General features: G+C 38.5%; 1 protein-coding gene across 1 annotated transcript in view; it reads left to right on the forward strand.

The window, feature by feature from the left end:
• MYO3A (myosin IIIA) overlaps positions 1–21849 on the forward strand; it is a 226806-nt gene that overhangs the window by 101650 nt on the left and 103307 nt on the right. Inside the window, exons 14-15 of the mRNA XM_047066241.1 lie at positions 10938–11036; positions 11136–11250. Of these exons, the coding sequence (XP_046922197.1) occupies positions 10938–11036; positions 11136–11250 (214 nt within the window). The remainder of the gene's footprint in view (positions 1–10937; positions 11037–11135; positions 11251–21849) is intronic.

The raw sequence follows: 21849 nt of genomic DNA on the forward strand, positions 1-21849 counted from the left end.
CCCCAACTTCTGGCAACCAATGATCATCTTACGTTCTTCATAGTTTTGCCTTTTCCAGAAGGTCATATAGGTGGAATCATACAATATGATGGTATGTAAAAGCAGCCTTTGCACGTTGGCTTCTTTCACTTAGTAATATGCACGTAAAGGTTCTCCATGTCTTTTCATGGCTTCATAGGTCATTGCTTTTTAGCACTGAATTAATATTCCATTGGATGTACAGTTTATTTATCCATTCACCTACTAACAACTTCTTGGTTGTTTCGAGTTTTGGCAGTGATGAATAAAACTGCTACAAACATCCATATACAGATTTTTGTGTGAACACAAATTTTCTACCCCTTTCGCTAAATACCGAAGACCTCAATCGCTGGAACATATGGTAAGAATACCTTGAGTTTTGTAAGAAATGCCAAACTGTCTTCCAAAGTGGCTGTACCAGTTTACATTCCCACCAGCAGTGAATGAGAGTTCCTGTGGTTCTGCATCCTGGCCAACATTTGGTTTTGTCAACAAACAGATGTATAGTGATATCTCCTTGTGGTATTGATTTGCATTTCCCTGATGACATATGATGTGGAGCATCTTTTCATATGCTCATTTGACATCTGTAATATCTTCTTTGGTGAGGTGTCTGTGAAGGCTTTTGGTCCATTTTTTAATCAGGTTGTTTTCTTATTGTTGAGTTTTTAAAAAGTTCTTTGTATATTTTGGATAACAGTCCTTTATCAGATGTTTCTTTTGTAAATGTTTTCTCCCAACCTGTGGTTTGTCTTCTCATTCTCTTGAAAATGCTTTTTTTTTCAATATATGAAATTTATTGTCAAATTGGTTTCCATACAACACCCAGTGCTCATCCCAAAAGGTGCCCTCTTCAATGCCCATCACCCACCCTCCCCTGCCTCCCACCCCCCATCAACCCTCAGTTTGTTCTCAGTTTTTAAGAGTGCTTTGGCTCTCTCCCACTCTAACCTCTTTTTTTTTTCCTTCCCCTCTCCCATGGGTTTGTGTTAAGTTTCTCAGGATCCACATAAGAGTGAACACATATGGTATCTGTCTTTCTCTGTATGGCTTATTTCACTTAGCATCACACTCTCCAGTTCCATCCACGTTGCTACAAAAGGCCATATTTCATTTTTTCTCATTGCCACGTAGTATTCCATTGTGTATATAAACCACAATTTCTTTATCCATTCATCAGTTGATGGACATTTAGGCTCTTTCCATAATTTGGCTATTGTTGAGAGTGCTGCTATGAACATTGGGGTACAAGTGCCCCTATGCGTCAGTACTCCTGTATCCCTTGGGTAAATTCCTAGCAGTGCTATTGCTGGGTCATAGGGTAGGTCTGTTTTTAATTTTTTGAGGAACCTCCACACTGTTTTCCAGAGTGGCTGCACCAGTTTGCATTCCCACCAACAGTGCAAGAGGGTTCCCGTTTCTCCACATCCTCTCCAGCATCTATAGTCTCCTGATTTGTTCATTTTGGCCACTCTGACTGGCGTGAGGTGATATCTGAGTATGGTTTTGATTTGTAGTTCCCTGATGAGGAGTGACGTTGAGCATCTTTTCATGTGCCTGTTGGCCATCTGGATGTCTTCTTTAGAGAAGTGTCTATTCATGTTTTCTGCCCATTTCTTCACTAGATTCTTTGTTTTTCAGGTGTGGAGTTTGGTGAGCTCTTTATAGATTTTGGATACTAGCCCTTTGTCCGATATGTCATTTGCAAATATCTTTTCCTATTCTGCTGGTTGCCTTTTAGTTTTGTTGATTGTGTCCTTTGCTGTGCAGAAGCTTTTTATCTTCATGAGGTCCCAATAGTTCATTTTTGCTATTAGTTCCCTTGCCTTTGGGGATGCGTCAAGTAAGAAATTGCTGCGGCTGAGGTCAGAGAGGTCTTTTCCTGCTTTCTCCTCTAGGGTTTTGATGGTTTCCTGTCTCACATTCAGGTCCTTTATCCATTTTGAGTTTATTTTTGTGAATGGTGTGAGAAAGTGGTCTAGTTTCAACCTTTTGCATGTTGCTGTCCATTTCTCCCAGCACCATTGTTAAAGAGACTGTCTTTTTTCCACTGGATATTCTTTCCTGCTTTGTCAAAGATTAGTTGGCCATACGTTTGTGGGTCTAGTTCTGGAGTTTCTGTTCTATTCCATTGGTCTATGTGTCTGTTTTTGTGCCAACACCATGCTGTCTTGATGATTACAGCTTTGTAGTAGAGGCTAAAGTCTGGGATTGTGATGCCTCTTGCTTTGGTCTTCTTCTTCAAAATTCCTTTGGCTATTCGGGGCCTTTTGTGGTTCCATATGAATTTTAGGATTGCTTGTTCTAGCTTTGAGAAGAATGCTGGTGCAATTTTGATTGGGATTGCATTGAATGTGTCGATAGCTTTGGGTAGTATTGACGTTTTGACAATATTTATTCTTCCAATCCATGAGCATGGAATGTCTTTCCATTTCTTTGTATCTTCTTCAATTTCCTTCATAAGCTTTCTATAGTTTTCAGAATACAGATCTTTTACATCTTTGGTTAGATTTATCCCTAGGTATTTTATGCTTCTTGGTGCAATTGTGAATGGGAGTCTTTCTGTAGCTTCATTATTAGTGTATAAGAACGCATCTGATTTCTGTACATTGATTTTGTATCCTGCAACTTTGCTAAATTCATGTATCAGTTCTAGCAGACTTTTGGTGGAATCTGTCAGATTTTCCATGTATAATATCATGTCATCTGCAAAAAGTGAAAGCTTGACTTCATCTTTGCCAATTTTGATGCCTTTGATTTCCTTTTGTTGTCTGATTGCTGATGCTAGAACTTCCAACACTATCTTAAACAACAGCGGTGAGAGTGGGCATCCCTGTCATGTTCCTGATCTCAGGGATAAAGCTCTCAGTTTTTCCCCATTGAGGATGATGTTAGCTGTGGGCTTTTCATAAATGGCTTTTATGATGTTTAAGTATGTTCCTTCTATCCCGACTTTCTCGAGGGTTGTTATTAAGAAAGGATGCTGAATTTTGTCAAATGCTTTTTCTGCATTGATTGACAAGATCATATGGTTCTTATCTTTTCTTTTATTAATGTGATGTATCACGTTGATTGATTTGCGAATGTTGAACCAGCCCTGCATCCCAGGAATGAATCCCACTTGATCATGGTGAATAATTCTTTTTATATGCTGTTGAATTCAATTTGCTAGTATCTTATTGAGAATTTTTGCATCCATATTCATCAGGGATATTGGCCTGTAGTTCTTTTTTGCTGGGTCTCTGTCTGGTTTAGGAATCAAAGTAATATTGGCTTCATAGAATGAGTCTGGAAGTTTTCCTTCCCTTTCTATTTTTTGGAATAGCTTGAGAATGATAGGTATTATCTCTGCTTTAAACATCTGGTAGAACTCCCCTGGGAAGCCATCTGGTCCTGGACTCTTATTTGTTGGGAGATTTTTGATAACTGATTCAATTTCCTCGCTGGTTATGGGTCTGTTCAAGCTTTCTATTTACTCCTGATTGTGTTTTGGAAGTGTCTGGGTGTTTAGGAATTTGTCCATTTCTTCCAGGTTGTCCAGTTTGTTGGCATATAATTTTTCATAGTATTCCCTGATAATTGCTTGTATCTTTGAGGGATTGGTTGTAATAATTCCATTTTCATTCATGATTTTAATCTATTTGGGCCATCTCCCTTTTCTTTTTGAGGAGCCTGGCTAGAGGTTTATCAATTTTGTTTATTTTTTCAAAAAACCAACTCTTGGTTTCATTGATCCGCTCTACAGTTTTTTTAGATTCTATATTGTTTATTTCTGATCTGATCTTTCTTATTTCTCTTCTTCTGCTGGGTTTGGGGTATCTTTGCTGTTCTGCTTCTATTTCCTTTAGGTGTGCTGCTAGATTTTGTATTTGGGATTTTTCTTGTTTCTTGAGATAGGCCTGGATTGCAATGTATTTTCCTCTCAGGACTGCCTTCGCTGCATCCCAAAGCGTTTGGATTGTTGTATTTTCATTTTGTTTGTTTACATATATTTTTTAATTTCTTCTCTAATTGCCTGGTTGGCCCATTCATTCTTTAGTAGGGTTTCTTTAACCTCCATGCTTTTGGAGGATTTCCAGACTTTTTCCTGTGATTGATTTCAAGCTTCATAGCATTGTGGTCTGAAAGTATGCATGGTATGATCTCAATTCTTGTATACTTATGAAGGGCTGTTTTGTGACCCAGTATGTGATCTATCTTGGAGAATGTTCCATGTGCACTCGAGAAGAAAGTATATTCTGTTGCTTTGGGATGCAGAGTTCTAAATATATCTGCCAGTCCATCTGATCCAATGTGTCATTCAGGGCCCTTGTTTCTTTATTGACCGTGTGTCTAGATGATCAATCCGTTTCTGTAAGTGGAGTGTTAAAGTCCCCTGCAATTACCACATTCTTATCAATAAGGTTGCTTATTTTTGTGAGTAATTGTTTTATATATTTGGGGGCTCCCGTATTCAGCACATAGACATTTATAATTGTTAGCTCTTCCTGATGGATAGACCCTGTAATTATTATATAATGCCCTTCTTCATCTCTTGTTAAAGCCTTTAATTTAAAGTCTCGTTTGTCAGATATAAGTATGGCTACTCCAGCTTTCTTTTGACTTCCAGTAGCATGATAAATAGTTCTCCATCCCCTCACTTTCAATCTGAAGGTGTCCTCAGGTCTAAAATGAGTCTCTTGTAGACAGCAAATAGATGGGTCTTGTTTTTTTTATCCATTCTGATACCCTATGTCTTTTGGTTGGCTTTTAGTCCATATACGTTCAGTGTTATTATAGAAAGATACGGGTTTAGAGTCATTATGATGTCTGTAGCGATGTATGCTTGTAGTGATGTATGCTTGTAGCGATGTCTCTGGTACTTTGTCTCACAGAATCCCCCTTAGGATCTCTTGTAGGGCTGGTTTAGTGGTGACGAATTCCTTCAGTTTCTGTTTGTTTGGGAAGACTTTTATCTCTCAGTCTATTCTAAATGACAGACTTGCTGGGTAAAGGATTCCAGGCTGCATCTTTTTTTCTGTTGATCACATTGAAGATTTCCTGCCATTCCTTTCTGGCCTGCCAAGTTTCAGTAGAGAGATCCGTCACGAGTCTTATAGGTCTCCCTTTATATGTTAAAGCACGTTTATCCCTAGCTGCTTTCAGAATTTTCTCTTTATCCTTGTATTTTGTCAGTTTCACTATGATATGTCGTGCAGAAGATCGATTCAAGTTACGTCTGAAGGGAGTTCTCTGTGCCTCTTGGATTTCAATGCCTTTTTCCTTCCCCAGATCAGGGAAGTTCTCAGCTATTAATTCTTCAAGTACACCTTCAGCACCTTTCCCTCTCTCTTCCTCCTCTGGGATACCAATTATGCGTATATTATTTCTTTTTAGTGTATCACTTAGTTCTCTAATTTTCCCCTCATACTCCTGGATTTTTTTTATCTCTCTTTTTCTCAGCTTCTTCTTTTTCCATAATTTTATCTTCTAGTTCACCTCTTCTCTCCTCTGCCTCTTCAATCCAAGCCATGGTTGTCTCCATTTTATTTTGCAGATCATTAATAGCATTTTTTAGCTCCTCCTGGCTGTTCCTTAATCCCTTGATCTCTGTAGCAATAGATTCTCTGCTGTCCACTATACTGTTTTCAAGCCCAGCGATTAATTTTATGACTATTATTCTAAATTCACTTTCTGTTATATTGTTTAAATCATTTTTGATCAGTTCGTTAGCTGTGGTTATTTCCTGGACATTTTTCTGAGGGGAATTCTTCTGTTTCGTCATTTACGATAATCCCTGGAGTGGTGCGACTGCGGGGCACTTCCCCTGTGCTGTCTTGAATAACTTGCGTTGGTGGGCGAGGCCGCAGTCAGACCTGATGTCTGCCCCCAGCCCACCGCTGGGGCCACAGTCAGACTGGTGTGTGCCTTCTCTTCCCCTCTCCTAGGGGCGGGATTCACTGTGGGGTGGCATGGCTCATCTGGGCTACTTGCACACTGCCAGGCTTGCGGTGCTGGGGATCTGGCGTATTAGCTGGGGTGGATCGGCAAGGTGCACTGGGGTGGGAGGGGCAGGCTCAGCTCGCTTCTCCTTCAGCGGTCTGCTTTGGGAGGGGCCCTGTGGCACCAGGAGGGAGTCAGACCCACCTCCGGAGGGAGTCAGACCCGCCTCCGGAGGGATGGATCCTCCGGAGGGATGGATCCGCAGAAGCACAGGGTTGGATATTTGCACGGTGCAAGCAAGTTCCCCGGCAGGAACTGGTTCCCTTTGGGATTTTGGCTGGGGGATGGGCGAGGGAGATGGCGCTGGGAGCGCCTTTGTTCCTGGCCAAGCTGAGCTCTGTCGTCTGGGGCTCAACAACTCTCCCTCCCATTGTCCTCTAGTCCTCCCGCTCTCTCTGAGCAGAGCTGTTAACTTATAACCTCCCAGATGTTAAGTCCCGCTTGCTGTCAGAACACACTCCCTCCCGGTCCCTCCGCTTTTGCAAGCCAGACTCCGGGGGCTCTGCTTGGCTGGCAGGCTGCCCCTCCGCCCCGGCTCCCTCCCGCCAGTCCGTGCAGCGCGCACCGCCTCTCCGCCCTTCCTACCCTCTTCCATGGGCCTCTCGTATGTGCTTGGCTGCAGAGAATCATTCTGCGAGTCTTCTGGTGGTTTTCTGGGTTAGTTAGGCAGGTGTGGGTGGAATCTAAGTGACCAGCTGGATGTGGTGAGCCCAGCGTCCTCCTACGCCGCCGTCTCTGGCATAGGCTTTTTTCGATTACTGAAAATGCTTTTAACAGAGCAGAAAGTTTTTAATTTTAATGAAGTCCAGTTTATCCATCATTTCTTTCATGGATCATGACTTTGTTGTTGTATCTTAAAAGTCATTACCATATCCAGCATCAGCTCTTCTCTTATTTGATCTTCCAAGAGTTTTATAGTTTTGTGTTTTACACATTTAGGTCTATGACCCATTTTGAGTTAATTTTTGTGGACGGTGTAAAGTCTGCATTTGGATTTTTTTTTTTTTTGGTCTTTGCTTCATTGTATTGTCTTAACTACTTTGTCAGGAATCAGTGGTGGGGTACCTGGGTGGCTCAGTTAAGCCTCCGACTTCTGCTCAGGTCATGATCTCATGGTCTGTGAGTTTGAGCCCTGCATTGGGCTCTGTGCTGACAGCTCAGTGCCTGGAGCCTGCTTCAGATTCTGTGTCTCCTTCTCTTCCAGCCCTCCCCTGCTCATTCTCTGTCTCTGTGTCTCTCTCAAAAATAAATATTAAGGGCGCCTGGGTGGCGCAGTCGGTTAAGCGTCCGACTTCAGCCAGGTCACGATCTCGCGCTCCGTGAGTTCGAGCCCCGCGTCGGGCTCTGGGCTGATGGCTCAGAGCCTGGAGCCTGTTTCCGATTCTGTGTCTGCCTCTCTCTCTGCCCCTCCCCCGTTCATGCTCTGTCTCTCTCTGTCCCAAAAATAAATAAACGTTGAAAATAAATAAATAAATAAATAAATATTAAAAAAATTTTTTTAAAGGATCAGTGGACTATATTTATTCTGGGCTCTCCATCTGTCTCATTGATCTATTTGTCTCTTGTGTTTTTGTCAATACCACACTGTCCGGATTTTGAAAGCTTCATAGGAATTCTTGAAGTCAGGCAATATCAGTCCTTTAAATTTTTTTCTTGTTAAATACGGAGTTGGCCCTTCTGGGTCTTTTGCTTCTCCATATAAACTTTAGAATCTGTTTGTTAGTATCCACAAAATAACTTGCTGGGATTTTAGGTGGGATTGATTTTGTATTTAACCTGTACCCTGCAGACTCGCTATAATTGCTTACTAGTTTGAGGAATTTTTTTTGTCAATTCTTTAGCATTTTCTATACAGATGATAAAGTCATCTGTGAAGAAAGACTGTTTTATTTCTCCCCTCTCAAACTGTAGGCATGAGTTAGGACTTCCAGTGCAATATTGAAAAGCAGGTGAGAGGGGACATCTTCACCTTGTTCTTGATCTTAGTGTGAAAACTTTCAGTTTCTCAACATTAAATATGATTTGTATCTGTAGGTTTTTTTGTGGATATTCTTTACCAAGTTGAGGAAGTTCCCCTCTATTCCTAGTTTACTGAGAGCTTTTGTCATGAATGGCTATTGGATTTTATCAAATGCTTTTTGTGTATCTATTGGTATGATCATGTGATTTTTCTTCTTTAGCCTGTTGATATGATAGAATACATGGATTGATTTTTGAACATCGAACGAACCATGCATGTGTACCTGGGATATATCCCACTTGGTCATGGTGTATAATTCTGTTTATTCATTGCTGGATTCAATTTGCTAATGTTTTGTTCAGGATTTTTTCACTTATATTCATAAGAGATATTAGTCTATAGTTTTCTTATAATATCTTTATTTGGTTTTTGTATTAGGGTAATTCTAGCCTCATTGAATGAGTTTAAGTGTTCACTTTGCTTCTGTCTTCTGAAAGGGATTGTAGAGAATTGGTGTAAATTCTGCATGAAGTATTTGGCATAATTCACCAATGAACCCATCTGGACCTTTCTAGTTTGGAAGATTGTTAATTATTGATTCAACTTCTTTAATAGATTTTGAGCCTATTTAAATGATCTGTTTCTTCTTGTGTGAGTTTTGGCATATTGGGTCTTTCAAAGAATTGGTCTTTCATCTCAGTTTTGAGGGATTGAGTTGCTTATAGTATCTTTTCATTATCCTTTTAATTTCAGTGGAACCTTTGGTGATTGAGGTCCCTTCTTTTTTTTCTGTTACTGGTAACTTTTGTCCTCTTTTTCTTTTTTTTTTTTTTTTTTTTTTTCTTTTCCTTAGCCAGACTAGGAGCTTATTTTTTTGTTGTTGTTTTTTTGTTTTTTTGTAAAGCTTTTGGTTTCATTGATCTTTCTGTACTAATTTCTGGTTTCTAATTTCATTGATTTCTGCTCTATTTCTGCTCTATTTCTTATTTATTTTCTTCTGCTTACTTTGGGTTTAATTTGCTCATTTTCTAGTTTCCTAAAATGAAAACTTATTGTTTTTAGATCTCTTTTCTTTTTAATATATGAATTCAATGCTATGAATAGCTGTCTAAACACTGCTTTCGCTGCATCCTACAAATTTGGTAAGTTGTGTTTTCATTCTCACCCAATTCAAAATCTTTTAAAATTTCTTTTAATATTTCTCTTTTGACCCATGTGCTATTTAGAACTACATTGTTTAATCTCCACATATTTTGGAATTTTCTGGTTATATTTCTGTTATTGACTTCTAGTTTAATTCCATTGTGGTCTAAGAGCAGAGATATATGATGTCAGTTATTTTTAATTTGTTAAGGTGTGTTTTATGGCTTAAGATGTGGTCTGTCTTGGTGAATGTTCTATATGAGTTTGAGAAGAATGTGAATTCTGCTGTTGTTGGGTGAAGTAGTCTATATCAGTTATATCCAGTTGATTGATGTTATTGGTGCATTCAACTGTATCCTTACTGCTTTTCTTCTGCCTATGGGATCTGTCCAGTTTTGAGAGACATGCATTCTTCTGTTTCTCCTTGCAGTTCTATTAGTTTTTGTCTCACATAGTTTCATGTTCCACTGTTATGTCCATAAACATGAAGGATTATTATGTCTCTTGGAGAAGTGAACCCCTTATCATTATTGTAATATACTTCTTAATCCCTGATAACTTCCTTGCTTTGAAGTCTGCTCTGTCTGAAATTAATATAGCTGTTCCAGCTTTCTTTTGATGAATGTTAGCATGGTATATTCCTCTTTATCCATTTATATTTAAAGTGAGTTTCTTGCAGACAACATATGTATAGGTCTTATTTTTTGATCCCTCTAACAATTTGTTTTTAATTGGTATATTTAAACCATTAATGTTCAGAGTGATTACTGATATAGTTGGATTAATATCTATTATATTTGTTAATGCTTTCTAATTTTTGCCCTTGTTCTTTGTTCCTATTTGTGTTTCCCATTCTTTTTCTGCATTTTGTCATTTTAATTGAGCATTTTCTGTCATTCCATTTTCTCTCCTTTCTTAGCATATTTTGGTAATACTTACTGTTTTTTAGTTTTTTAGTGGTTGCCTTAGAGTTTTTAATATATATTTACCACTAATGTAAGTCTACTTTCAAATAACACTAGAGTCAGCACCCTATAATAACAAAATAATCCTAATTTCTCTCTCCAGTCCCTTGTATCACTGTTATCATTGATTTTATAATATGTAAGCATATATATATGTATATATATACATATATGCATATGCATACATAATTGAATAAATTATTACTGTTATTCCCTTCTTTGTATTGTTCCAGGATCTGGGGAATGCTGTTAATATGTAGACCACAGAATAATGGAATTTGAGAGTCCTAAGAAACAGATTTCTCATGCAAGTGAGCCCCAGAAAAAAACATTTAACAAAGTAGTTAAAGACTTTGGAATGAAACAGCCCTGATTTGAATCCAATTTAGCCATCAGCTGTATGAGCTGAGGGGAGAATGGTAGCCCCTCTAAGTCTCCGTGTCCATGATTGTAAAATGGTGGGAGCCCATGAGTAACTAGGGGGCTGTGGCAGGTAAATGAGATAATGTAGCACTTATGACCATCTGGTATGCTGTATATATAATTAATTTGTTTTTCTCTGTAAACTCCAAGAGGTTAGGGATTTTTGACTGTTTAACTCCTGCTACATTCTAGTGTCTAGAACAATGCCTAATAGTCCCTCACAAACATGCATTGAATGATTCATATAAAGTGGTTAGTCATGTCTGGAATTTAATGACAGTGGTTGTTGAAAATAATGACGACAACAATAAAAAGCCTAAATCAAATTTTCTGGGAAGCCCATGTTAGCACTCACAGTTGTTCTGATAATTATATTGCCAAGTAATTTTAAATTAGTAAATATTCTTACTAATCCCCTTACTGAAAATGTCTTCTTTTTTCAGTGGAGAAAAAAATTTTCATATTTTTTACTATATCTATGCTGGATTAGCTGAAAAGAAGAAACTAGCCCATTACAAATTGCCTGAAAATAAGCCTCCCAGGTAAGGTCACCACCTTATACAAGGTGGTACTTGTATAAGTAATATTTTCACTTCTGATTGAACTTTAGATTTTGACCCATCCTTTCATATTTTTTTCAGATATCTACAAAATGACCACCTCAGAACAGTACAGGATATGATGAATAATAGTTTCTATAAATCCCAATATGAATTAATTGAGCAATGTTTCAAAGTCATAGGTTTTACAATGGAGGTAAGTATGAAAGACATTTGGAACCTCTTTAGGAAATATTTTGTCATCACTAATGGTAAGAATGAGCATTTATTGAGTGATTAATATATGCCAGGCATTGTACTAAGTGTTTTATGTGAATCATTCTTTTAATTACTGAAACAACCTTACAGAATAACAAGAATACTTACTAGAATTTTACAATATTTACTTCATATGTAAAGAGATGGTGGTCATGACATATAATTGAATTTCATTTTGTTCTGAATCTTTCATTTATATTTGCATCTCCCATATATATTACATTTTGCATAAATACCTAAATGGGAGTGCTAGTGGAGTCTTTTTTTAGTGCAGTTTTTTAATACAACTTTATTAAGATGTAATTCACATACCATACAAGTCAGCCATTTAGAGTGTACATTTTAATGACTTTTAGTATATTCAGAATTATGCATCCATCATCATAATCATTTTTAGAATATTTTCATGTTCTAAATTTTTCACTCCCAAAAGAAACATGCTAGTGATTAGGAGTTCCTCCTCATTCTTACCCATTTTTGCTTTCTGTCACCATGGATCATTTTATTCTGGACATTTCACATAAACAGAGTGATGCAATACATCATCCTGTGTGACTAGCTTCTTTCATTTAACATAGTAATGTTTTCAAGGTGCGCGCATGTTGGATGGAGCATGTATCAGTAGTTCATTTCTTTTCATTGTTGAATAATACCTCATTTTATGGATATACTTGATGTTATTTATCCAGTCATCAGTTGATAGACATTTGGGTTGTTTCCATTTGGGGGCTATCATGAATAATGCAGCTGTGAACACTCATGTATAATTTTTTGTGTGGAAGTAAGTTTCCATTTCTCTTTGGTGTATACCTAGGAGTGGAACTACTGAGTCATAGGTAACACTGTGTTGAACCTTTTGAGGAACTGCTAGACTGTTTTCCAAAGCAGCTGCACTAGTTTACATTCTAACCAGCAGTGCACAAAGTTTCCAGTTTCTCCATATCCTCCCCAACATTTACTATTATCTGTCTTTTTTATTATAGCCATCCTAGTGGGTGTGAAGTGGTACCTTATTGTGGTTTTGATTTGCATTTACCTAATGGCTTATGACCCTGAACTTCTTTACGTGTACTTATTGGTCATTTATGTATCTTGTGTGAAGAAATGTCTATTCATACCCTTTACTTTTTTAAAAAATTGGGTTGCGTTTTTATTATTGAATTGTTAAGGATTATTTATGTTGTAAATACAAGTCCCTTATCAGGTAAGTGATTTGCAAAAATTGTCTCCCTTTTGTTATCTTTTTACCTTCTTTTTTCTTTTTTCTTTTTTTTTTAATCTTTAATTTTGAGAGATAAAGAGAGAGAGACAGAGCACAGGGCAGGGAGGAACAGAGAGAGAGAGAGGCACAGAATCCAAAGCAGGCTCCAGGTTCTGAGCTATCAGCACAGAGCCCGACGCAGGGCCCAAACTCACAAATTGCGAGATCATGACCTGAGCCGAAGTCGGACACTTAAATGACTGAGCCACCCAGACGCTCCTATTATCTATTTACTTTCTTTTTTTTTTTTTTTTAATTTTTTTTTTTTCAACGTTTATTTATTTTTGGGACAGAGAGAGACAGAGCATGAACGGGGGAGGGGCAGAGAGAGAGGCAGACACAGAATCGGAAACAGGCTCCAGGCTCCGAGCCATCCGCCCAGAGCCTGACGCGGGGCTCGAACTCACGGACCGCGAGATCGTGACCTGGCTGAAGTCGGACGCTTAACCGACTGCGCCACCCAGGCGCCCCTCTTTTTACTTTCTTGATGGTGTCCTTTGCAAGTATACATGTTTTTAATTTTTATGATGTCCAGTTTATCCATTTGTCTTTTGTTGCTTGTTATTTTTGTGTCATATATAGGAAACTATTGACTCATCCAAAGTCACAAAAATTCGTACCTAAATATTCTTCCAGGAGCTGTATTGTTTTCACTCTTGCATACAGGTTACTGTTCCACTTTGAGTTAATATTTGTGTCTGATGTGAGATAGCTTCTTTTGCATGTAGATATTCAGTTGTACCACAACCATTTGTTGAAGACTATTCTTTCCCCATTGCTGGGTTTGGCATCTTTGTGAAAATCAGTTGACCATAGAGGCGCCTGGGTCGCTCAGTGGGTTAAGCATCTGACTTCAGCTCAGGTCATGATCTCACTGTTCTTGAGTTTGAGCCCCACATCGGGCTCTCTGCTTTTAGCACAGACCCACTTCAGAACCTCTGTCCCCCTCTCTCTCTGCCCCTGCCCCCTTGTGCTCACATACACTCTCTCTCTCTCTCTGTCTCTAAAATAAATAAACATTTAAAAAAAGAAAATTGAGGTACCTTGGTGTCTTAGTCAGTTAAGCATCTGATTCTTGATTTCACCTTAGGTCATGATCCCATGGTTCATGAGATCAAACCCTACGGGAGGCTTTGTGCTGACAGTGATGAGCCCACTTGGGATTCTGTTCCTCTCTCTCTCTGCTTCTCCCCGACTCACTCTCTCTCCCTCTCTCAAAATAAATAACCTTAAAAAAAAAAGAAAGAAGGGGCGCCTGGTGGCTCAGTTGGTTAAGTGTCCAACTTTGCTTGGGTCATGATCTCACGGTTCATGAGTTTGAGCCCCGCGTTGGGCTCTGTGCTGACAGCTTGGAGCCTGGAGCCTGCTTCAGATTCTGTGTCTCCCTCTCCCTCTGCCCCTCACCCACTCACACTCTGTCTCTGTCTCTCAAACATAAATAAACATTTTTAAAAATTTAAAAAAAAGATCAGTTGACCATAAATGTATAGATTTATTTCTGAACTCTCAGTTTTATTATAATTACCTCTACGTGTTTCTGCTAGTCTCACGCTTGGTTACTGTGGCTTTGTAATAAGTTTTGAAATTGGAAAGTGTGATTCCCCTAACTTTGTTCTTTTTCCCAATTGTTTTGAGTCCCTGGAATTTCTATGTGAATTTGAGGATCACCTTGTCACTTTCTAGCGCAGCCTTTTATAAGACTTCTTTTTTGTTCATCTTGCTCTTCCCCATCTCACCCCCTCCATCCATATCTGCTCTTTTTTCCTTTCCCCAGCAAATGGATGTTAACAACTCAGCATTTATAATCCAGCATTTCATATTTATCTCCTTGCTTATTAAGTACTGCTTATAGACACCATGTATACATGTGTAAACACACATGTACATGCACATGAATCTGGAGGGATGGGCATTGTTTTATTAATATGGTATTATATTACACACATCTTTCTTTTATACACACACATATATATGTACATGTACATATATGTACATATACATATGTACATATGCATACATATATATACATTCATTCTCAGGCCAGTTAACATACAGTATAGTCTTGTCTTCAGGAATAGAACCCAGTGATTCATCACTTACATATAACACCCAGTGCTCATCCCAACAAGTGCCCTCCTTAATGTCCATCACCTACCTCCCCTACCCCCTCAACCCTCCCCATCAACCCTCAGTTCTCTATATTTAAGTGTCTCTTATGGTTTGCCTCCCTCTCTGTTTATATCTTATTTTTCCTTCCCTTCCTCTATGATCATCTGTTAATTTTCTCAAATTCCACATATGAGTGAAATCATGTGGTATCTGTTTTTCTCTGGCTGACTTATTTTACTTAGCATAATACCCTCCGTTTCCATCCACGTTGTTGCAAATGGCAAGATTTCATTCTTTTCATCTCCAAGTAGTGTGTGTGTGTGTGTGTGTGTGTGTGTGTGTGTGTGTATGCACACCATCTTCTTAATCCATTCATCAGTTGATGGACAGTGGGCTCTTTCCATAATTTGATTGTTGTTGACAGCACTGGTATAAATATTGGGGTGCATGTGCCCCTTTGAATCAGCATTTTTGTATCCTTTGGATAAATTCCTAGGGGTGCAATTGCTGGGTCGTAGGGTAGTTCTGTTTTTAATTTTTTGAGGAACCTCCATATTGTTTTCCTGAGTGGCTGCACCAGTTTGCATTCCCACCCGCAGTGCAAAAGGGTTCCATTTTCTCCACATCCTCACCAACATCTGTTGTTTCTTGAGTTGTTAACTTTAGCCACTCTAACTGGTATTACACACATTTTTCTATACCTGGTTTCTCTCACTCTGCAATACCTTGCGGAAATCCCTTCAAGTCATCTAGTGTAGCACTAAATCAGTCCTCTTAAATTTTTTTTAATGTTTATTTATCTTTGAGAAAAACAGAGCATGAGCATGAGCAGGGGAGGCACAGAGAGAGAGGGCACAAAATCCAAAGCAGGCTCCAGGCTCTGAGCTTTCAGCACAGAGCCAACATGGGGGTCGAACCCACAAACTGTGAGATCATGACCTGAGCCAAAGTCGGACGCTTACCAACTGATCCACCCAAGTGCTCCTAATAAGTCCTCTTAAAGGCAACATAGTGTTCCGTGGTATGTACTACCATAATTTATTCTGCCATTCATATATAACTGGGCATACAACTATTAATGTTTCTAAGTCTTTGTCACTGAACAAGGCCATAATTTGTTTTTATTTCTTGGTGCTTTTATCTCAGTGGGGTAGGTCCCTAGTGGTGGGATTGCTGGGTCATAGGGTATATGTATTTTAAATTTGAATATGAATTGCAAAATTGCTTTCTAACAACTATAAAACATTTGATATTTCTACCAGCAATGTATGTGAGTCCCCTACACCACCATCTCTGCCATGTGTTGTAGCTTTTTAAATATTTGGTAATCTGACGGGTGTATGTAACCTCTCATTTCAAGTTTGCATATCCTTAACTAGGAGTGAATTTGAGCATCTTTCCTTTTTTTAATTTTTTTTTTATTTTTTGTGTTAGCTGCTTGGATTTGCTTTTTATGAACATATATGTATGTATGTTGCCCTTTTATTGAGTCATTTCTATGTTTTATGCCAATTTCTTCTCATTGAATATTATTGACATTATATTTTTTTATCATTTGTGTTTTAAATATGTTTTCAGTTGTATGGCTGGTCCATGGCATACTTACACTTTTTTTTTCTTAACTTTTTGTCATTACTTTTACCATATAAAAATAGGGTTTTCATTTTTGTATATTCAGACAAGTCTTTTTTTTGTTTATAACATCTGGGTTCTAGTCTTGGTTTAGAAATTTTCCACTTTCTCTGGATTATACATGTAGACTCCTAGATTGTTTTGAAAGTTTAAAAACATATACTTAATATATTAAATATATTTGATCCATTTGAAATTAATTTTTTACATAGTGCCAAATGGGGTACCACTTTTATTCTCTTCCCAGTGGAGAGCCAGTCATGCCTCACTATGTTAAATAACTACCCTTTGCCTACTGAATTGACTTATCCTATATTAAAGTCTTATATAGAGGGGCGCCTGGGTGGCGCAGTCGGTTAAGCGTCCGACTTCAGCCAGGTCACGATCTCGCGGTCCGTGAGTTCGAGCCCCGCGTCGGGCTCTGGGCTGATGGCTCAGAGCCTGGAGCCTGTTTCCGATTCTGTGTCTCCCTCTCTCTCTGCCCCTCCCCCGTTCATGCTCTGTCTCTCTCTGTCCCAAAAATAAATAAACCTTGAAAAAAAAAAATTTAAAGTCTTATATAGAATGGAATCTCTTTCTGAGTCATTATTTTATCCACCAGTCTATGTTTCTGTCTCTATATCAATATTCTGTTGACAATTACAGTGGTTTGATATTATATTTTTAGTAAAGTATCCTACCAAGAAAGGCATGTCCTCTTCTCACTTTCTTCTTTTTAATCCTTGCCTAAGCTAATGTCTGTCATTTGTTTCTCTGTATAGACTTTAAGATCAACTTATTCAGTTCTGAAACCCCTGCTGGAATTCTAATGAGAATTGTATTTTAGTAACTTTTGTGGCATTGTTATTTTTATCATGTTATTTATGTTTTCTCATCACGGGTCATGACCTGCCTTTTTATTTGTTTAGATGTTGTTTGAGTTTTTAATAATTTATAGTTTTATTTATGTAGAACTTAAGCTTTTAGGTTTTTTTCCTAACCAGGTCATGGGTTTTGGTGTAATTCTAAATGTTTTTTTCTGCTAGTAGTCTTATGTAAATATATGATCATGTCATCAGCAAAAAGAAGAGTTTTATACTTTTTTCCTGTTATGTCAGTCATCCTATTCTTTTGTGTACTTAGAGCATCTAAGACTTAGAGTCTAAGTCAGTATTAATTACAAATGATTATAACTTGTCTCCCTGTCTTGTTTCTGATTTTAAGTAAAATGGTTTCACTGTTTTGCTCTTATTTCTGATGAAGAGCATTTATCATAATGATTTCCTTTTATTGCTGCTTTGCTGAGGGCTGTTATTAGGAATCCTGCAGACTTATCAAATGCCTTTTCTTCATCAGTTGGCATCATATTTTTCTACAGCAACTTGTTGACATCTATCATGTTGATAGATTTCTTGATATGTAAGTATCCTTACGTTTCTGGAATAAATATAATGGAATCAAACTGTGCTTCTCTTTAGATAAATTTCTGGATTACATTCCCTGGTGTTTTATTTAGAATTTCTGCATCTATATTCATCAGTGAGATTTACCTACTGTTTTAGTTTTCTGTTATATCTTTATCAGATTTGCATATTAAAGGTATGCCAGTGAGCTTTTTATCTTTTTTCTTTGGCCTATAAAAGTTTAAATCAGAGTTAAAATTAGCTCCCAGTGTCTCTGAAGACATAAAGCACCTGGACACAGATACATAGGTCCTCTTCTATATAGAAATTTCCACGGAAGAGACCTAGTCAGCTGGGCCTTTTACAAGCACCCTAGGTTATTTCTATCATTAGAGAAGATTGGGGATCAGTGATATTTAAAACTTGGAATTAAGGTTAGATAAAACTCAGCCATATGTGCCTCTGGTCCTGGGCCTTTTTCATATTGGGTCTTTAATCAGCTTTCTGATTCTTCTGTGATACTTATCTATTTAAATTCTGTTTTCTTTTTGGGTTATCTGTATTTTGCTAAGAAATCATCATCAAACCTGATGCCATAGATATGACTGATGCTGTTTTCTGATGCTTTTAAGTTATTCTGGTTGTGTTTCCTTTTACATTCATTTATGTATGTTTGGCCTTAGTCTCTTTTTTATTTTAATTTTTTTTAATGTTTATTTATTTTTAAGAGAGAGAGAGAAGGAGATAGAGCATGAGCGGAGGAGGGACAGAGAGAGAGGGAGACACACAATCTGAAGCAGGCTCCAGGCTCTGAGCTGTCAACACAGCTTGTAACCTGTGCTTGTAACCACTGGGCTTACAACTCCATAACCAGTAAATTGCAGTTCAAATAGGGAAACTCAGTGGCTCTGTGGTACCTAGGTAGCAAGGAGATGATTGGGGGGGGGGGGACCTTCTCTCTGTTGACGCATTAAATAGCTTAATGCTGTAAAGTGGAACAAAGAAACCATTGTTTGATAAGATTTCTGAAGGTTTTGGAGGAAGCTTGTACTCTTTGCTTACCTATAATATGAAGAACTTTCTCCCAGCAAGACAGATGCCTGGTTCTTACAGTGGCCAGTGTGTGACTCTCATTTCCCTACTCCACCCTTATAAAAGAGAACAACAGCAAAGGTTGGCAGGGTGACTGGATGGATACATGAGGATGGGAGAATTTGCTTGACCAGTAGCAGCTTTTGCTGGAGAGCTGAGAGAGAAATGGTGAGGATGGCATATTGGTTGACAATCAAGTGATTATTAAGCTTATAGAACTCACTGTGGCTATCTCATGTAAGGAGTAGAGTGCTGTACATCCCTATATGTGCTCTGAGGTCAGAGTGTCGTATCATGTTGTATTGTGCTGAAAACTGTGCTGTTAACCTGACCTGACTGCCTTTTGGGAGCAACATCTCAACTGTAGTATCTAGAGTCAGAGATAACCCTAATACGTTTCCTAATAAAATAGATACTTTTATTATTGGCAAAATAAATGTGTTTGTTGTTGGTTCAGCTCTGGAAGCATGAGTTTCAGCCATGTTCCAGGTCCCCTTCTTATACTTCCTTCTGATGTCCCAAGCATCATAGGTGACCACTTGGGTCTTTTGCTCTCTGGCTTAAAGGACCAAGATCTTGTCCTCCTCTGAGTGTTTCAGCACAGTGTAAACCTAGGTTGGCCGCATTGTGAGTAGAAATAGAACGTTTGCTGCTCTGCCAGCTGGCACGATACTAATTAGTTTAACCCTAACCCTACCCTGACCCCAGTCTCTCCCTGGGCACAACTGCTTCCCAGTGTACCTTTCTCACTCTGCCTGGCAAAATTCACTTTCAAATCTGGCTCCTCCCCTTCTGCTATATCACTTTCCCTCCATAACCCTGCCCTCACCCCCAGCTTGTACCTATAAAGACAAGTTGATTTAAGCCCGGGGGGTAATGGGGGTGAACTCCTGCCTCTTAAAGCAGAAGCCAACTTATTTGTGCGTGCAGTGAATAGAGAAAAAGGCAGCATCTACCCTTTTCTCCAGTCCTTGGTCATAAGGTGAATGTTGCTCGTGGTAGGTGATCCTTTGGACGGTGCTCTGGCTCTGTGGGCTGACTGGTTTTGGGGGAAACAACAGAGGTTGACTGCATCTCAGGGCGTCCTCCAAACTAGAAGCATGTCATACAGGAGGCAAGCGGCTCCTGGTTCTGACCAGGGCTGGACCTCTTTGTAGCTCCTTTCCCGGGTGTTTGTCATCAGAAGAGCTTATCTTCTTAGCAGTTCCCTCCCCCAGAGGTTGCTATCTTAGAAGCAGGGAATCATTTTTAATTGGTTTGTTTACTTCTAAGTCCCTCTCATTAGAGGCAGGGTTTTACTTATATTTGGTTCAGCTCCTTTCTTTTGCTTGGTAGAACCATATTTAGTAACACTGAAATGAAAGTAGTTTTGCAGTTAACATCTACTGACAAATATAATTCATTTCTTTAAAACACAGTATTCTAAAACCACAGTATTCTAAACTTACACATACTCGGTGTTTATTGAGCATGCAAACATCTAAACATATAGTTTGGAATAAAGGAAAATATAAAATCTGTTTCTGGAGCAAAGCATAATCACTGCGCAGTATCTTTTTTTAATTATTTTATTCTCTTTTTTAATTTTATTTTTTATTTTGAGAGGGGGTGGGTAGAGAGAGAGGGAGACAGAGAGTCTCAAGCAGGCCCCACCCCCCATCATGAAACTGTGAGAACAGGACCTGAACTGAAATCAAGTGTCAGACTGCTCAACTGAGTCATTCAGGTACCCCACTGTTAAATATCTTGTGAAGACTTGGTTCAGTTCAAGGTGACTCTCCTAGGATGTGGTATCTCCCATCTGAAAGCAGAGACTCAGAGAGTTAACAGGGCATATTGCCCAGGTTTGGAGACAGTAGAATTAAACTGAGTAGATGTTTATTTTCTTTTTATCCAAGCCCTGATGGTTTTGTTTGTTTGTTTGTTTTTTGTGGGTTTTTTTTTTGTTTCTCTTTTTGTTTTGTTTTTTTTTGGAGTTGGGGCAGAGGGAGAGGGAGAAAGAATCTTAAGCAGGCTCTACACTAGGCATAGATCCCAGGGGCTGGGCAAGAGTCAGATGCTTAACCTACTAAGCCACCCAGGCACCCGTGATTTTTTTTTTTTTTTAACCTCACTGGCTTTCTTGGATATTTCCTGTGTCAGCGGCTGCTTCAGTTCCATTTTGGAAGCAGGCAGCTTTCAATATCAAGTTAAATAACATGATTCTCACACCCTCCAAGCATAGCTTGCTGCTTTCCCACTTTACTGGAGCAGAGTTGTGGTGATTCTCCCAAGATGACCATCTCTTTCTCTCTCTCCCCCTCCCTTATCATTCTCTGATGGGTGTTGATAGTACCCATGGTAGATGTGTCCCTTTAAATATCCCTAGGGGTTACATACAATTCACTTGTGCATTGGTGAGTCAACACCAATGGAATGACAGGCAAATCAAAAGGAATGACAGGCAAATCAAAAGCAGATCTTCTCTGAAAATCACACAAGTTGGAAACCTCTAAAACATTTTAAAACATATGATTTCCTAAGCCATTGTCCTGCCATGGTTTTAAAGTAAATGGAGACTAGTTTTATGATTCAACTCATTTAGAGAACACGTTTACTATGTCATGACAGGAGGTTTTATTTTTCTTAGCACAGCCATTTGTTTCATGTCTAAGATGGGAATGCCTTTTTCTGCTTTAATTTTGCTTACATTTCTTATGATAGTCTAAAATAACATTCTAATACATTTTCTTTGGATTACAAGTTATGACTATAGTTACAACAAAATACAGTTACAACAAAACTTGTGAAACAAGTTTTTAAGTATCTTAAGTGAATTTCTGTGAAATGCTTCATTTTAAAAAATTGGTTTGGGCTGGGGTGAGAGAGGCATATCAGTCTTTTTTTAGTTAGTCATTTGATAATGATTTTAAAATAATAATAACTTGATACCTACTTGTCTTCATTCAAAATGCAGAAAATAAGTTATGATTCTAGTAGGTCCTAACTCAGCCAACACTAATGACCTGAACGAAATGAATGATGGGACCCAGGAAGACAGTTAGTTAAAATAACAATATTT

Source organism: Lynx rufus, unplaced genomic scaffold, assembly GCF_022079265.1.
Source record: "Lynx rufus isolate CCGP_SWC_20201006 ecotype Redwood Valley unplaced genomic scaffold, mLynRuf1.p SCAF_7, whole genome shotgun sequence".
Taxonomy (NCBI): domain Eukaryota; kingdom Metazoa; phylum Chordata; class Mammalia; order Carnivora; family Felidae; genus Lynx; species Lynx rufus.